Consider the following 18,706-nt stretch of genomic DNA (forward strand, 5'->3'; position numbering starts at 1 on the left):
TGCATGTGGCTGCCCAGTTTTCCCAGCACCAGCGGTTGAAGAGGCTGTGTTTCTTCCATTGTATGTCTTTGGCTCCTTTGTCGAATATCAGCTGGCTGTAGGCCTGTGGGTTTATTTCTGGATCTTCTATTCTGTTCCATTGGTCTTCGGGTCTGTTTTTGTGCCAGTACCATGCTGTCTTTGTTATTATAGCTCTGTAGTAGAGTTTGAAGTTCGTCATGGATAGCCCTCCCATATTGTCTTTATCCCCTAGAATTGTTTTGGCTATTCTAGGTCTTTTGTTGTTCCATATGAATTTTTGGACTGTTTTCTGTATTTCAGTGATGTACGTCATTGGGATTTTAATAGGAATTGCGTTGAATTTGTATATTAGTTTTGGAAGTATTACCATCTTTACTATATTAAGTCGGCCTATCCAGGAGCATGGGAGGTCTTTCCATTTCCTAGTGTCTTCTGCAATTTCTTTCTTTAACTTTTTATAGTTCTCATTAAATAGTTCTTTTACATCTTTGGTTAGGTTAATTCCTAAATATTTTATTTTTCGGGAGGTTATTGTGAATGGGGTTGCTCCCTTTATTTCCCTCTCTTCCTGTACATTATCAGTGTATAGGAAGGCAACTGATTTTTGTGGGTTTATTTTGTATCCTGCTATTTTGCCGAAGTGATTTATGATTTCTAAGAGTTTGGGGATGGAGTTTTTGGGATCGTGGAGGTATAGTATCATGTCGTCTGCAAAAAGGGATAGTTTAACTTCTTCTTTCCCTATGCGGATCCCTTTAATGTCTTTTTCTTGCCTTATTGCCCTGGTTAAGGGTTCTAGGACTATATTGAAGAGGAGTGGAGACAGTGGGCATCCTTGCCTTGTTCCTGATTTTAGGAGAATTGGTTGCAGCTTTTCCCCATTAAGTATAATATTGGCTATTGGTCTGTCATAAATGGCTTTTATTGTTTTTAGAAATGTTCCTTCTATTCCTATTTTCTCCAGAGCTTTTAGCATGAATGAATGTTGAATTTTGTCAAAGGCCTTTTCTGCATCTGTAGCGATAATCATGTGATTCTTGACCTTGGCTCTGTTGATATGTTGGATTACATTTATTGACTTACGTATGTTAAACCATCCCTGTGTCTCTGGGATGAAGCCTACCTGGTCATAGTGAATTATTTTTTTTATGTGTTTCTGGATTCTGTTAGCTAGAATCTTGTTAAGGATCTTTGCATCTGTGTTCATCAAGGAGATTGGCCTGTAATTCTCCTTTTTGGTTGGGTCTTTGCCTGGTTTGGGGATGAGTGTGATATTGGCTTCGTAGAATGAGTTTGGGATAGCTCCTTCCTTCTCTGTTTCTCTGAAGAGCTTGAGGAGTATGGGTATTAGTTCTTGTTTGAAGGTCTTATAGAATTCTGCTGTGAATCCATCTGGTCCTGGGCTTTTTTTTGTTGGAAGACTTTTGATAGCTTCCTGTATCTCATTATAGGATATTGGCTTATTTAATTGGTTAACTTCTTCTTTGCTCAGTTTGGGCAACTTGTATTTCTCTAAAAATGCATCCATTTCTGTCCGATTTTCTTCCTTTAGAGAGTATAGCTTTTGAAAGTAGTCTGTTAGAATTGTTTGGATATCTTGGGTACGTGTGGTGATGTTTCCCGTGGCATCCCTAATCCTATTAATATGGGTTTCCTCTCTTCTTTTTTTAATTAATCTAGCCAATGGGCCATCAATTTTGTTTATTTTTTCAAAGAACCAGCTTTTTGTTTGGTTTATTTTGGTTATGGTTTTCTGATTTTCTAATTGGTTAATCTCTGCTTTTAATTTGGTTATCTGGCTTCTTCTAGTAGCTTTAGGTCCCATTTTTTCCTGTTTTTCTAGCTGTTTTAATTGCAACATGAGATTATTTACTTGGTCTGTCTCCATTCTCTTGATGTGGGCACTGAGGGCAATAAATTTGCCCCTCAGGACTGCTTTTGCTGTGTCCCACAAGTTTCTTTGTGAGGTGTTTTCATTTTCATTGAATTGTAGGAAATGCTTTATTTCTTCTCTGATCTCTTCTGTTATCCAGGCATTGTTAAGGAGTGTGCTGTTCAATTTCCATGTATTGGAGAAATTTCTGCGGTATGCTTTGTTATTGAGAGCTAGCTTGATTCCACTGTGGTCAGATAGGATACAGGGGATTATGTCGATCCCTTTGTATTTGCTTAAGTTCCTTGCATGAACTATGATATGGTCTATTTTGGAGAAAGTTCCGTGAGCTGCTGAGAAGAATGTGTACTGTGTTGTTTTAGGGTAAAATACTCGGTAGATGTCAGTTAATTCCGCTTGAAGTATGGCCTCTCTTAATTCGGTAGCTTCTTTGCCAATCCTCTGGTTGGTAGACCTGTCCTTTGGTAAGAGTGGTGTGTTAAAGTCTCCTAGTATTATCGTATTGGGATCTATTTTATTCTGTAAGTTTGAGAGCATTTGTTTGACATATCTGGGTGCACCAATATTTGGGGCATATAAGTTGATGATGGTTATATCCTCCTCTTGGATTGTTCCCTTTATTAATATGTAGTGTCCGTCCTTGTCTTTCTGTACTGATTTTAATGAAAAGTTTATTTTGTCAGATATCAGGATAGCTACACCTGCTTTCTTACTGGGGGCGTTTGATTGGTAGATCCTTTTCCACCCCTTCACTCTGAGTTTGTTTGTATGTTTGGCTGAGAGGTGGGTCTCCTGAAGGCAACAGATGGATGGGTCTTGTTTTCTTATCCAGTCCTCAGTTCGTTTTCTTTTAATTGGCGAATTCAGCCCATTTATATTAAGAGAAAGTATAGAGAGATGCATTGTTGTCCCTGCCATTCTGTTTTCCTAAGTTTTTCTTTTTTCCTTTCCTCCTGTGCTTGCTCAGTTAGACTTTGAGTAACGCCTGTTTGGGGCAGGCCCCAGTTCCTGGCTGCTTTCTTCAGGTTGTGTCCCCCCTCTTAGAATTCTTTGTAATGCTGGCTTAATGTTTATGTATTCATTTAGTTTTTCTTTGCTATTAAAAGTTTTCAGTTCTCCATCAAATGTGAATGCTAGCTTTGCCGGGTAGATCAGTCTGGGTTGGCAGTTATTGGCTCTCAGGGCTCGTATGGTGCTTTCCCAGGCTTTTCTTGCATTCATTGTTTGTGTGGAGAGATCTGCAGTAATTCTTATTTTTTTCCCATTGTAGTATAGCTCCTTCTTCATTTTTGCTGCATGCAGGATTGTTTCCTTATTATTCAGATCTATCATTTTTACTATAATGTGTCTAGAAGTGTTTCTCCTGGGGTCTTGCTTGTTGGGTGTTCGATAAGCTTTTGTGATGTAGTTAAGATGGTCGTTTTTGAGGTGGGGAAAATTTTCATTGATTATATTGTTAAATAGGTGTTGCATTCCCTTGCTCTGGAATTCCTCACCTTCGTCCACTCCAATTATGCGAAGGTTAAATTTTTTAGCATTATCTGCTTGCTCTTGAATATCCCTTTGGTTTAATTTGAGTGTTTTTTCCATATCTGTCACTTTTTGGTCCAGTTGGTGTATTCTGTCTTCTGTATCTGACACCCTACCTTCCATTTCATTCACTCTGTTGACAGTGGCTTCTATTGTGGTTTGCATGGAGGAAATGGATCCCTTTATGGATTCAATGTTGGTTCTCAGAGTACTGATCTCACCTCTCAATGAGGTATGCATTACCTCTAATTTGGCGTTTATCTTACTTCTTACTGAGGTTTGTGCAGCTTCTATTTTTGCATGCATCTCTTGTTTGATACCCTGTATCTCTTTGGATAGTTCATCCTTGTGCTCTTTCAATTTCTGATCAATTTCTCGCTTTATTTCTTGAGTCATTGCCTCCAGCAACCCTTGGAAGTAGCCTTTGTCTTCCATTCCTGCTTTGCTCCCACTGGGGCTCTCCCCTGTGTGGCTGCTGGCTTTTGAGGTGGGCTTGCTGTCCTGGGTGGTAGTAAACCTTGTGATTTTTCTCTGTGATTTTCGCATGGAGGTTCAGGAGACTGCTCTTCAATTTTGTTTTGGTGTGTCTGTCTTTGCTTGGTTGCTGATTCTGTATTGGTAGAGAGAGTCTGTGCCTGATCTGGGTTCTGTTGGGAGCCTATTTCCAGCTGCTATTCTGACTTAGGATTCTCAGCTCTCTGCTGTAGATTGCTGGCAGTTCCCGCCTTTGGAAGGGTTGAGCAGCCTAGACTGCTTGTGTTTGCTCCTACGGGTGCTCTTGTGAAGAACAGATGCTCTGGATGCACTCTCCCAAATGCAGGAGTCTGCTATGAGCTCCTGATGTGTTTTTGTTTATTTGTTTTGGGCTGGTTGTGGGCTTGAACTCTAGGTTTGGGTGCTGTCCCTCAGCTTTTCAGCTCAAGGCTGGCACCCTACTGTTTGAGCCACAGCACCACTTCTGACCCTTTTTGCTTTTGTGATGCTGAGGAATGAGATCCAGGGCCTCATACATCCAAGACTATCACTCTATTGCTGAGCCGCCTTAACAGTCTGAGCTCCTGCTTACTATCAGGTGCTGGCAGCCTGTGTTGCCCAATTCCCAGTCTAGGGTATATGGGTGGAGTTTTGGTGGGGTTTGGGCTTCTCTTGTCCTGGGCCTCCAGGTCTTTTGTTGTCACAGGCGTGCTTCCCGGGGGAGTGTTGTTTCCTGGTTTTCTCCCCTCTGTTGAGGCGTATGCTCAGCTTTTTACTTCAATTGGGAGGAGTTGGTTGTGTTGTTCAGGCGCCGGATCCCCGGGCCTGGTTCCGGCCCCAGCCTGGAGCGCGCTTGTTAGGCCTGTGCTGATGTGTATACCACCTAGGTTATGCAGCCTGGAGCGCACTCGTTAGGCCTGTGCTGATGTGTATACCACCTAGGTTATACAGCCTGGGGGACACAGTTCGAATTTCTTCTACTGTTGGTAGTCTTGACCCAGGGGCGCTGTTCCTGGCTTGGGCATTTAAGCTCCCTTCCAGGGGTGCTCTTGCTCTAGCCTGGCCAGCTGAGTGTGCTCCACGGGCTGCTGGAGCTCTCAAACAGTTCCCAGTTTTAGTGGGTCCTGTGGTCCGGGTGCTGGGGTAGGGAGTCTAGGTCAGGGTTTGGGGATTCCCTCCAGCTCTGGTCTCCCTTGAGGGATACACTTCCCCTGTGGGGTACTCACCCTGGAGCTGGTTGTTTCTGTGTGGTGTAGGTCGTCAGTTGTTGTTGCAATCCGGGCTGGGTTGGGCGGTGGTGGCTCTGTGTGATTCTTTTCTGTCTCTGCCTCTGTCTAAGCTGTCGGGTCAAGAGTGTCCACGCTCAGGCAGCTTCTTCTCGGTACCTCTGGGGCCCGAGTGACCCCACCGGTCGTTGCATGATCGGGCGGGCCGGTGGTTTGCAGACAGGACCCTTTGTCGCACTGCTGGCGCCGAGCGGCTTTGGCGGGATGGAACCTCTCTGCTCGGGTGGAGAGTGCTGGATTGTTGCGATCGCGATCAGGCGGGCCGGGTGGTCTGCTGACAGGTCCTTTTGTCACTCTGCTGATGCCGAGCGGCTTTGGCGGGATGGAGCCTCTCTGCTCGGGTGGAGAGTGAGGGGTGGGGGTGGGATCCTCGTGGAGACTCCCGGCTGGTAGGTTTCTCTGTTCCTGGCGATCTGCTGTTCTGCAAACCAGTACCTGATGTTCTGAAAGCGGCCCCCTGTGTCTCTACTGTGTCTCTGGGGCTCCCCCAGCCCCCGCCGGGGCCGGCTGGCCGGCGGCTTGGTGCACTGCCGCGCGGCCAGTAAAGGTTGGGGGAGGGGTCTTCGCTTTTCTCTGTTTTGAAATTCTTCTTTTTCTCTCTTTCTTTTTTTGTTATTCTCCGCCTCTGGTTTTTCTCTGAGTGTTCGTCTTTTTGTTGTTGTAGGTCTCTTGGGGAGATTAAGTGTTGGAACTCGAACTCTCTTTTTGGTTGGAGAGAGCTGTGGCGTTTCCCTACTGCCCCATCGCCATCTTGGTCCCCCCTCTCACGGTTTCTTTTTTTAAAAAACATTTTTTGTTTTTGTTTTGTTGCTTCTATCTTGTGTTAGATCTGGAACTTGAAATCAAGGCCTGGGCTATGTCCTTGAGCATTTTTGCTTTAGGCTATCTATGACTTTGGCCTCAGGCATATCTGGCTTTTGCAGTTAATTGGAGATAAGAGTCTCTAAGACTTTCTTGGTGAGCTGGTGTTCACCTGCCTTCCTCAGATCTCAGCATCCTGATAGTTAGGACTAGAGGTGAAAACCACAAGCATCTGGCTCTATATCTATTCTTAAGTAATTAGCAAATAACTATTATACAAAAATATCATTAACCCTTTTGAAAACTTGCATTTCTTTAGAATTTATTGAAATGCTTATTCTGATTTTGTGTGCACAAAATTATATTTGCGTTAAACTACTTTCAGAATTTGGGATTCAGCTTTTACATTTCAGGATCAAAATGTTTTATTTTTATTCCTTGCATTAAAAGGTTTAGTCCTTTGTGATGCTAAACATGTAGATGGTGTGATGACTTCAATATTCTCAATAAAACTAATAAGCATTGTCCTGGTTTTCTGGGTACTTTTTCATGTCATGAGAACAGACACCAATAATTACAGAAAATATCAGCAAACTGACACAGTTGGTTTTTCCCTAATAGTATTAGCCTTGAACTGGTTCTCTCCTTTAATGAAGAAAAGCTGAATTTACTGAAAAATAATATTCTAACTCCATTCTAATCTTTATATAATGATCCTGGCTGAGAACTGTCATTGCTTCTGGAGTAAGGGTCTTCTCTTTTCATGCATCTGTGATCCCCTCCTGAACAAGGCTGACAGAAAATGTACATTCCAAGGTATAATTTCCCATGGAATTATCTACAATGACTATTCTATTATTCATTGCTACAGAGGTGTATCTTCTTACATTCTTCAATCTGCACTGTGTCATTCAAGTGCTATAACCCCCTCCTTGTTGCAGCAAGGTTTTTGTGGGGTTTTTAAATTTTTCAAGTTCTCTTAAGTTTAATTTTATTTTAAAGGTTATGTGTAGATAGGTTACAGTTACAAAATGAGTACATTTCCTATTGAACAGTGTTACCTGCTTCCTCATTTTCTACCACTTTCCCTCCATTCCTCTCCCACCCCACTGGCTCTCTTCATCCCCAAGTTGTAAGACACTGTATTGAAAATACAAGACATTGTATCTCCAATACAAGACACTGTATTTCCAATACAGTGTCTTGTGAGTATCACTGTTAACAGTGGTTCATCTTTCTTCTTTGTCTCACCATTTCTGTGATTCCCCTTCCCTTCTCTCTTATAGGCAAGACTAAGGGTATTAGAATAAAAAACAATGAGAATAGGGGATAAATCATGGGGAGAAAAGAAAAGAAAATTAAAAAAAAAGAAAAAATGCAAACAGTACATACACACACACACACACATACACACACACACTTGTTTCTATATCTTGTTTTGTTTCCATATCTTGGAGTTCATTTTGATTAGCATCATTTTTAAAAAAATTTTTTTTGTCAGTCAAGGGCCTTGAACTCTCAGCTTGGTCGCAGTCCCTGGGCTCTTCAGCGCAAGGCCAGTGCTCTATCACTTGAGCCACAGCTCCACTTCCTAATTAGCATCATTTATATGGTCATATGTACATCTCTATTGAACTATTGTGGTGATCCTCTGCTAGAACAAGTGAAGACCTATTCTAGTTATTACACATGAGGGAAACCATGGAGGCTATGTTTCTTTGGGTCTGGCTAATTCACTTAATATGACTTTTTCAACTAATTTTTGATTATTTTCCTTTCCAAACATGAAATGGTCTATCATAATAAATTTTCCATGTCTGTAATGTCTTTTCTTTTTTTCTTTTTAATTTTTAATTTTTTTTTTTTAGTATTGGAATTGAACTCAGCTTGACTGGTGCTAGTGTTTACAGCTAGAACTTTACTTCAGCCATGCTTCCTGTCAGCATTTTGCTGTCTAATTAAAGGTGAAATCTTATGGGCTTTTTCCCTAGCTGGCTTGTAAGTTTTGACCACATTTTTCCATTCTCTCCCCATCTTCACCATTCGAGCCTTGGTAACAACTATTCAATTTTACTTCTATGAATTACCATTTTTACTTCCTTTATATAAGTTAGATCAAGCATATATATGTGTGCCTGAATTATTTCACATAACACAATATCGTCCAGGTCCATACAAACAAATAGCAAAATTATGTGCAATTAAAAACAGAAGAACTCACTTAATAATGCATCATCATTCTATTATTAAAATGGTATTGTTAATAGCATTTTCTATTTCTTTACCACTTGTCATTCCTTATATCAAAGATCAATTTTGATCTTTTTCAATAAATTCCATTTAGAGCTATGGTATGTGGCCTGACTGTCATACTGTCATGGGAGAGGCTTGCAACTTATTAACAAAGTATTACAGGCCTTAGGACTCCATCTATATTGTGTTTACAAAGATCATCAACCAAAGAGTTGGTTAGAAATGTGGGCTCTCATTATTTACCATAGCTAAGATATGGAACCAACCCAGATGCCCCTCAGTAGATGAATGGATCAAGAAAATGTGGTATATATACACAATGGAATTCTATGCCTCCATCAGAAAGAATGACATTTCCCCATTTGTTAGGAAATGGAAAGGTTTGGAAAAAATTATATTAAGTGAAGTAAGCCAGGCCCAAAGAAGCATAGGTCCCATGGTTTCCCTTATTTGCAATATCTAGTATAGGTATGAGTCAAGCGGAAAAGGCCAGATAATGTGATGTTAGGAAAATGAACCCTTAAATATGTATTTTAATGTTTTCGTTTCTTTCATGCATGTATTTTAATGCATTTATAAGATTATTTCTTTGTTGCTTTGTATGTCCCTCCCCCACAGTGTAACCCCCGCTTTCACTATATTTGATGTCAGTATATCATGTGGAGGAGATGGGGACAAACAAATCGTTTAAGGATTCAGGTGGACCTGTTGCAACAATGAGAAGTACAAAATGTCATGTCAAAACCAGCTTTACAATTTCGGTGTGGGGGGGGAGGGGGGTATAATTGGTTGGGGGGAGGGGGGTAAAATTGGGTGGGGGGAGGGGGGAGGCAGGGAAGGGAAGTGAAGGGTAAACAAAGGAGGAGGCTGCAATGCTTGGTAAGAAATGTAAGCATTATTCTGCCCATGTAATTGTAGCCCCTCTGTACAGTATGTTCTCAAATAAAATAAAATACAATTTAAAAAAAAAAAAAAAAAAAAAAAAAAAAAAAAAAAAGAAATGTGGGCTCTCAAAGCCCAACCCAGATCTACTGTATAAGAATTTGCTTTTAATTAAGATTGCCAGGTAGATCTCATAGACATGCAAGTGTAAATACAAAGATGAATAAGATCACACATTTCATATTAATGATTTTTTAATAAATTTCCAAGATAATATTTGACATCATTGCAAGAGAATCTGAGATAAAAATAAAAGACAGCCTTACCTTTGTTTCTGGCCTAATTCCAGAAGCTTCTGAACATCAGTTTTAGCAGACTGTTCATCGTTTTTTAAAGACTGACAAAAGAAGAGGGAAAAGCAAGTGTTATTTAGGTTAAAAAAATTGTGGCTCACTTTACTATTTATTGTCTAATACAGCTGTGACTACATCTGTGCCCCATATCAAAAATGTGGCAGCAAGGTCTTAGTGTTCCTCAGGATCCTGGGAATTTGGCCATACGCTGTTATACATTCTACAAAGTGAATGGCAGAGACAAAGTTGAGTTTTGCTTCTGGAGGTTTGATGGAGAAATATTCTCCAGCTATCTAAGCGTCTTTATAAGTGAATATAAAATATAGCTTTTCCATTTCCTTTGAAGTTTTGCTGTGTTCTCTGCAGGCATGCTGAACTAGCTCTAGCTTACTTTCAACAAATACAAGCAGAAATAAAAAAGCATCTTTGTGTAAGTCAGGAAATAACACAATTAAAGATGAAAGCAGTCAAAAGGCACATGCCTGTCAGGTCTTGTCTATTTCTTATTTATGATTAGTGCATTAAGATACCAGGAAACATAGGGCTGTGGAAATTTCTGAGTGGTTTCTATGGATTGGGTATTAAGAAAAGAGTGTTTACATACTCTCGCTATTTCAGGATTCAACTGAATTAGAAAAGACCCGTGAGCCTTCCCTGTAAAATAATCTGTCCTATTAAACCTTTAATAATTTTCTCTTCCATATGGAATACATTATTTAATTGAGTAAGTTGTCACTTGACATCTCGTAAAGGTTAAAAAGGCAAAGTAGTAATATTGTTTGCTGAGAATCTGTGACAGGATAAAACAATAGGAGAAAAGGAAAAGGAAAGAAAAGACAAGAAAACAGTAAATGCTATGTTTAGTTATTTATTCATATTATAACTCCTGCAAAGGTCTCATTACTGCAGCATGGTGCCCACCTCCGCAGGTATTTCACTCTCACACTAAAAGAGACAATTTAAATATAATATGAAATGTATCATTATGGAGATGTGGTTCCCAACAGGACAGGCTGAGTTTCTCACCAGGAAGCTGCCAATAAGCAGTGTTCTGTTTGTTTGTAAAGAATAGCTTCACATAAAATACAAAGAAATATGGATGAGGAATTTAAATAGAGGAAAAGGTCATCATTCATAAGAGTTGCAGATAAGAGTGTATTATGGTCACATAAACTGGGGCCGGTTATGAACTCAGCCCTTTGACTTCTACAACTGCAAAAGATAGAGGAAATATAAAGAGTTTCTTCAGTTACTCATTCAGTTTCTTTCAGTCCCAATTCGATGGAGATGACAGATATGTAAAAACACTAGGGAAAAGGGTGTGCTGAAATATTTATTCATTTAATGACAATCTTCTATAATGTGGATATGTTTAAGACACCAGATTAAAATGAGACTGATGAACTAAAGAAATGCATCACCTTTATGACAATGTTTTAAAATGCATGAAAAAAAAACAGTAGTCATGAAGCTGAAGGTGTAGCTCAGAGACAAGGCATACATAGCAGGGGTGCATGTGTGAGAGGCTCGGGGTTCATTCCTCAGAAGATTTATTCCCCACACACATGCACATGGGTAGGTACACCTGTGCACACACAAATATATGTGCCAATACCCACATAAACACGTGCACACATGGACATTTATTTATGTATGCATGCACATATATGCAAACACATGCATGCACACAAAATATACCAACATGTGTTTGTGTTTATTTAGAAATGCAGAGATACATAAAAAAGGCATACGTATACCATGGAGGAACAAAACTAGGTGAGGATATGGAAGGAATAAATCTATGCAGATAGGATCAGTAAGAGCTGGAATATGCTTGGCTATCATTTCCTCAGCAAAGTTCAGGGGAACCACTCTAATCATTTGAAAGTAATCTTGGTTTCCTTAATGACATCAAAAGTTATAATACCATCTAATTAGGCAAACTATTAGTTATGATCTCATTTAGGTGATATGGTTACAAGGATGAATAAGATTTGGAAGTTGAAGTTGAATTTTCAATGCTCTGTTTTTTAAATTTCCATTTTAAAAATAAAATGGACAATAACCATTCAGTATAATTATGAAATCTGGCCTCGGCATTCACTGTATGTGTGAGTTTACGTACTTCTTTTGATCTCAGCATTTTGCTCCCTTGTTTTATGATGAGTAGAATATATCCTTTGAAGTTTTTAGTCTACTAAGGAAAATTTGATGAGACAAAGGTGAAAACTCTCATAAAAATGTCTCACACTAAACAAAAACATTTTTCAAACAACATTAAGGTTAAAATTGGAATTGTTACCTTTTAAAACACAGTCACTCTATGAAATTATATATTTTGCTAGGCAGTTGCTAGCTTAGGATTTGATTTCTTCACTTAGACAATTGGTGTAGAGACTGAGTGTCCTGGGAATATCTTGAAAATTAATTGTTCCTGGGCACTTCCCTATATGTTTACAGTGTTAATGAATGACCAGGTGTTCATGTTTCTGAGAGTGTACACATGGCTTGAATATACTTTCCAGTCATATTCACCTGATGGATTTCCACTTCAAAAGGTACATCTCATGCATTTAGATATAATTTACAATTTGTACCTCCACTAATCCTGGGCATTGTTTGCCTACACACAACCACAATCTCTGTTTGCCACCTGTTACTCACTGAACGCTACTGAGCTGTGGAGGATTGTTTTCCACTTATTTCCATTTCTATAGGTGTCACACAACTTCAGAAGTGAGCATTGGATTCACATACCAGCTCTGTCCCCAAGTTATTTGTGGGCTCTTTCTAAGCAATTCTGTAAGTCTATTTTGTTACCCATAAAATCGGACTAAAAACTAAAGTAGTTACCCTCAGGGAAAAAAAAAAAACATTTATTTGAATTAGGGAAGAGAAGGAGAGCAAAAGAATGGTGAACCAATGGACAAGGGAGAACCAATGCTACAGCAACATGCACAAGACAATATGTTGGAAATGATCTGTACAGCTTTGGGGGAGGAAAATTAGGAGAAAAATGAGGGAAGGGGTAGCAAGTTTGACAAGAAATGTACTTATTACCTTACTTATGTAAGTGTAACCCCTCTATACATCACTTTGACAATAAAAAGTAAAGAAAAAACAGAAGCAGTTAACCTATTGATCAGCTATAATAACAATTGATAATAAATTGATACTTGTGAGCCATGAAAAAAGATGTCTCAGCAACATTTCAAATCTGAAATAAATTTCGATTTGATCTTTTCCACTGAGATTTCACCACATGAATATATCTTCTATCTAAGGCAGCTATGTATCACACTATTGAGGTTTATGGTTTATTATGGAATCTTCAAAGCTATTTAAGAGGATTTAAAATCCTCTTTTTTTTTTTTTTTGGTTGTGGCGCTCGAACTCTGGGCTTGGGCACTATCCCTGTGCTCTTTATCTCAAAGCGAGCGCTCTACTGCTTGAGCCATAACACCACTTCTGGTTTTCTAGTGGGACTTTCCTGCCCTGGCTGGCTTTGAACCATGATCCTCAGATCTCAGCCTCCTGTGTAGCTAGGATTACAGGCGTGAGCCACCGGAGCCTGGCTAAATGTCATTCTTATATCCATTCAACTCTTGGCCTATTTATCTTTATCATGTTGTAATATGAAAATACAAGGTTCAATTTGCTGTCAGAAGTATGAAGAATTGGTAGCCTTACCAAACATCCACTTTGCTCCTTTATGTATTTGCAAAGACAGGCCCCTTGACTAGATTTCAAATCACATCTCATTTCAATGCTTACATAATAATCAATAACTAGCCTGTTCAAGCCCCAAAACCTATTAAAGCTATTTAAAATGCATACTAATTTGCTGAGGGAGATCATGTGAATGTTCATTCTATCCTGTGAAAATTAAGTTTTTATCTTACCTGAAGGTTCACTTTAATTCCATCAAGTTCCCTTGATGTCTTTGTTAGCTGACGCAGGATGGAGCTTCGTTCCTTAAATACTTCTTTTAGCTGCTTTTCAAGTTCTTCATAGTCCTGTCTAACACAGAAAGAAAAGGCATGAGAGTCCCCAAAGGTTTCTACTTGGCCTCAGTCAAAATCAGTAACACTCAAGTTTTCAGTAACTTACAGACTGAAACTACCACTGCTAAGATATGTTAGGTTTCCTTTCATATATAAAAAAAATGAAAATCCAGGGTAATTATAAGCATTTTGATTTTCCATGAAGAACTACACAGAAAAGAGGCAACAAGGCATATTACACAATCACTATACAATTAATAGATAACAGATAATCAGATACTTCTGGGACAAAAAGTTATTTCCACAATTATGCCATACTTTCTTTGTTATTTGTAGTAAGATAGATGATTGGGTGTGATATATCCCTGAGACACTGATTTTGACACTGATGGATAAACTTAAAGACACATTTAGTCTAGGAAGCTGGTGTCTTGTTAATTGTCATTGAAATAGATATCTGTTGCAAGTATATCTAAGCAAATCAATTGCTACAACTTCTAACTGAGGGATTAAGACTATCCAATGGGTATATTCAAGGAAGGGGTATGCAAGTAATGTGTACGTGTATGCCTGTGAGGGGAGTTTTGGCAAAGATTGAAAGAAGACAACATAATTTCCCATGTAATCTTTACCTATGAGCTGGTAGAGGGAGATCACAGTGATTAATCAGACACAGAAAGGGACCACAAAGCCAGGAAATAACATTATAGAAAAAAATAGTACAAACTATATCAGATGCTTTGAGAAATAAATAGAAATTTGTTACATGAAAGGGAAAAACATAAGGTAGGTTTGGTGTCCCATGCCTGTAACCCTAGCTTCTTAGGAAGCAGTGGTAGTAAGATCATGGTCTGACATCATCCAGGGCAAAGTTAGCATGAATCTCTATCATAAAAAAAAAAATCTTAAAAACAGCCAGGCACTGGTGGCTCACGCCTGTAATCCTAACTACTCAGGAGGCTGAAATCTGAGGATGGAGGTTCAAAGCCAGCCTGGGAGGAAATCAGTGAAACTCTAATCTCCAATAAACCACCAGAAAACTGGACATGGCATAATGGCTCAAAGTGGTAGTGCGCTATCCTTGAGCTGAAAAGCTGAGGGACAGTGTCCAGGCCCATGACCAAATAAAAAAAAAATCTTAAAAACTAAAATCAAAAGACTGGGGGTGTAGCATAAGGAGAATAAGTGCAAGGGTGTGAGTTCAATCTCTAGTATTGAGCTAAAACAAAATCAAACAAAACTTTTTAATACAGTCAAATATTGAATGTATAGTCTTACAAAGTTAGAGGGATGAGTGAGAATTTTGAAAGTGGTAACATTGATCAAGTTGTATTGCATCCATAAACTACTTTGTTGAATGGCAACTCCTTTGAATACGTACTTAAAGATAACAAATATTCATATAATAAAAAAATTCTGTAAACAAATCCAAAGAATAAATTCATTTGAACTTTTAAGAAGATAATAAATATCAGAAGTTTTGAAGTTGTCATCAGAGGAGATCTACTGTGAAATGAGGATTTGGGAAGGATGGAGAAAAGCAAGCAAGCTTCTAAAATGATACCTAAAAGTTGGAAAACTGGTTTGGCAAGGAAAGACAAGTAAATGAAGTAAATAGGACAGACATGGTCTGGAAAGGTTTTCCTATACAAAAACATTAGAGTGTATCGAAATAGAGGAAAACCCTTGAGAAAGTGAGGCTATTCTGGGTCTGGGAAGGTGGCTCGGTGGTAGAGTGCTTGCCTTGCCTGCGTGAGGCCCTGGGTTCAATTCCTCAGCACCACATAAGCAGAAAAAGCCAGAAGTGGCACTGTGGCTCAAGTGGTGGAGCATTTGCCTTGAGCCAGGCCTAGAGTTGAGGCCCCATGACCCACAAAAAGAAAGAACAAAGGGAGGCTATTCCTATAATAAACACTTTGTATGATATGCAAGTGGCTATAACTCTAGGGATAATACAAATAATGAAATTTCTTGGAAAGACAAAGCTAAAGCCTAACAAAATAAGCACCAAGAGATGGGTATTAATTAGTATGAGGCAAAGGGGAGAGGAGTAGGTAGATACGAGTGAAGAGAAGGAAGGGAGAACACAGTCAAGAATTCATTGTCAAAATTAAGAAAAGAAAGGGAAGGGGTGAGTTAGAGGGGGTGAGAAGGTTGGAAAGGGTGGCATTGATCAAGACACGTTGTACTCATAAACTGCTTTGTTAAATGGCAACTCCTTTGTACAACTATTTAAAGATAATAAGTAATAATTAAATAATAAAAAGAGAGGGAGGCTATTCATTGAGGAACTTTACCATTTTTGCTTGTCCAAGGAAAAGATTGTGACACTCTAACAAGGACCAAAGGAGGAGGCAACAATGCTCGACAGGAAATGTACTCATTACCATGCTCATGTAACTGTAACTCCTCTGTATAGTATTTTCACAATAAAAAATACAAAAATAATTTTTTCTTGATTTCACCAAATTTTAAAAATAAAATCAATTAGATACCTTTTAATAAAATGCCTTTGTTCATCTCTGTTACGGGACGTGTGTGGGAGGCAGCTACTTAATAATAGGAGAGTATGATATATACAACTAATAGACAGCTTCTTTCATTCAGATACAGTATTTGGGTAAAGAGGGGTTAAGTTCAAATTCAAACATTTAGGAAGTTGGCTCACTCTCTGAGCTTTACCTCATTTAGCTGTAAAATATAGGGCTGACTTCATCATATTTTTATGTGTGAACAGAAAAACTTAAATAAGTCTTTGAACCTGCAATAAATAGTAAATTAAAAATACCACATATCAATTATTGAGATACTTAGTGAGTTTTAGAATCATTCTGAAAAATTATAAAATAACTGCATTCATGAGAGACTTTAGAAATGAGTAAGGGTGTCCCATATACAAGAGACTTCTATTATAATCTTCACAACCTATTTGCCAAATGTCTCTATCAATCTTCAATTATTTTTATTTAATTGAAATCGGAAGGACTACTGCTTATGAGATTTGCGCTTACCAGACCATAATAATAATATTAATAATAAGCCATGTGCCTTTGTTCACAACTGTAACCCTAGTTAATTCAGAGATCTGACATTCATGGTTTGAAGTCATTCCGGGCAAAAGAGTCTGTGAGACTCTTTTTTTTATATTATTATTTTTATTGTGAAAATACTGTACAGAGGGGTTACAATTACATGGGCAAGGTAATGAGTACATTTCTTATCAAGCATTGTTGCCTCCTCCTTTGTTTTCCATCCCTTCCATTCCCCCCCCCACCGCGCCAAAGTTGTGAAGTTCGTTTTGTTGTTGTTGTTGTTGTTGTTGTTGTTGTTTTAAATTATTATTGTGAAAATACCGTACAGAGGGGTTACAATTACATGGGCAAGATAGTGAGTACATTTCTTATCAAGCATTGTTGCCTCCTCCTTTGTTTCCCCATACCATTCCTTCCCCTCTCCACCCCCTCACCCCCATACCACGCTACCCCCATCCCCCACCCCACCAAAGTTGTAAAGTTCTTTGTCGACATAGCATCTTGTACATCTCATTGTCACACTGGGTCCTGTATCCCTATTTAAACAATTTGTTTTTTCCCTTCCCCTCCACAAATTATACCAACATTAAATACAGTGAAAACAGGGGTTATACTGTGCGGGAGGGACATATAATCTGTGAGACTCTTATCTCCAAATAAACTGGAAATAGAGATGTGGCTCAAGTTACAGAATGCTGATCTTGAGAACAAAACACCCAAGAGCTGAATTAAACCCCCAGGACCTACCAGGACTGGAAAAAGAAAAAAGAAAAAAGAAAAAAAGAAGAAAAAAGAAAAGACAAGAAAAGGAAAGAAAAGTTATTAATGTACCAGGAGTCTATTCAGTCTCACTGACAATGTCAAGAAACAAAAGAAAAGACACATTTTCATTTCATCTCAATGTTAATTCAAGTAACTCTTTTTCCCATACAGTAATCTCATCTCTAAATATTGTGACAATAATTAATCAAATTGGTAGATAATATGAATTGACAATATATTACACACAAGTTGTTGTTATAAATAAAAATTCATGTAATCTTCAGAACAAGTCCATCACTTAAGCAACTGTAGTAATCCTTTTCTACATATAGATGTTCACAAAAATGAACTTATTTGTCATTTGTGACATTATTAAATTAAAATATGAATTGCATGTCCCTTATTTTCCCCCATAATTGATACTGATATCCCATTTTATGGGAGCCAATCAGAATGTCAGCCATTCAGCAATCAAGCAATAAAATATGCTAGTAAGCATGAACATGAGGGAAAGAGGTGTTTATGAAAATCGGCTCTTTATAAATTTCCATGGTCTGCTTCCAGACACCATGCAAATAATGTGCAGTTTCCTCAAAATATTAGACGTAGAACGTTATACCATCTTTGGGCATATACCTGAATGAATGTAAATGAACATACAAGAGAAAGAGCAACACACCCAAAGTTACAGCAGTAGGATTACAACAGCCAAAGTAGGGAACCAGCCTAGGGATATAATATCAAATGAGTGAATAAAGAACATATGGTGTATATTTATGATATCCATAAAAATAATAAAATTAGGTCATTTGTTGGAAAGTGGCTGGAACTTTAGGTCATCATATTAAGCAACAACAAATCCTCAAAGAAACAACCACCCTATCAACAAGTGGGCTAAAGACTTAAAAAGAGTCTTCTGTGAAGAGGAAATAAGAATGGCCAATAGACACATGAGGAAATGCTCAACTTCTCTAGTCATAAAAGAAATACAAATCAAAACCACATTGAGATTTTACCTCACCCCAGTTAGAATGGCTACAATCAAGAAGTCTAATAACAACAGATGCTGGAGGGGATGTGGACAGAAGGGAACCTTACTGCATTGTTGCTATGAGTGTGAACTTGTTCAACCACTTTGGAAAGCAGTATGGAGGTTCCTCAAAATTCTACACATAGAGCTCCCCTATGACCCAGCAGCAAGCACACTTTTGGGCATTTACTGGATGAATGGATCAAGTAAATGTGATATATATATATATATATATATATATATATATATATATATATATATATATATATATGGAGAGAGAGAGAGACAGAGACAGAGACAGAGACAGAGACAGAGAGAGGAATTCTATACCTCCACCAGAAAGAATGACAATGACATCACCCCATTTGTTAGGAAATGGAAAGA

At 38.5% G+C, this 18,706-nt stretch overlaps 1 protein-coding gene across 2 annotated transcripts in view; it reads right to left on the bottom strand.

The window, feature by feature from the left end:
* The window catches only part of Luzp2 (leucine zipper protein 2), a 360,889-nt gene that overhangs the window by 197,070 nt on the left and 145,113 nt on the right, over positions 1–18,706 (bottom strand). Inside the window, exons 2-3 of one of the 2 annotated variants that reach the window (XM_070032711.1) lie at positions 13,397–13,514; positions 9,468–9,538 (exon numbers count right to left, since the gene is read on the bottom strand). In XM_070032711.1, the coding sequence (XP_069888812.1) occupies positions 9,468–9,538; positions 13,397–13,514 (189 nt within the window). The remainder of the gene's footprint in view (positions 1–9,467; positions 9,539–13,396; positions 13,515–18,706) is intronic. The other variant, XM_070032712.1, reaches the window with a different exon arrangement.

The sequence above is a fragment of the Dipodomys merriami genome, unplaced genomic scaffold (assembly GCF_024711535.1).
Source record: "Dipodomys merriami isolate MVZ:Mamm:240054 unplaced genomic scaffold, mDipMer1.0.p SCAF_21, whole genome shotgun sequence".
Taxonomy (NCBI): Eukaryota; Metazoa; Chordata; class Mammalia; order Rodentia; family Heteromyidae; genus Dipodomys; species Dipodomys merriami.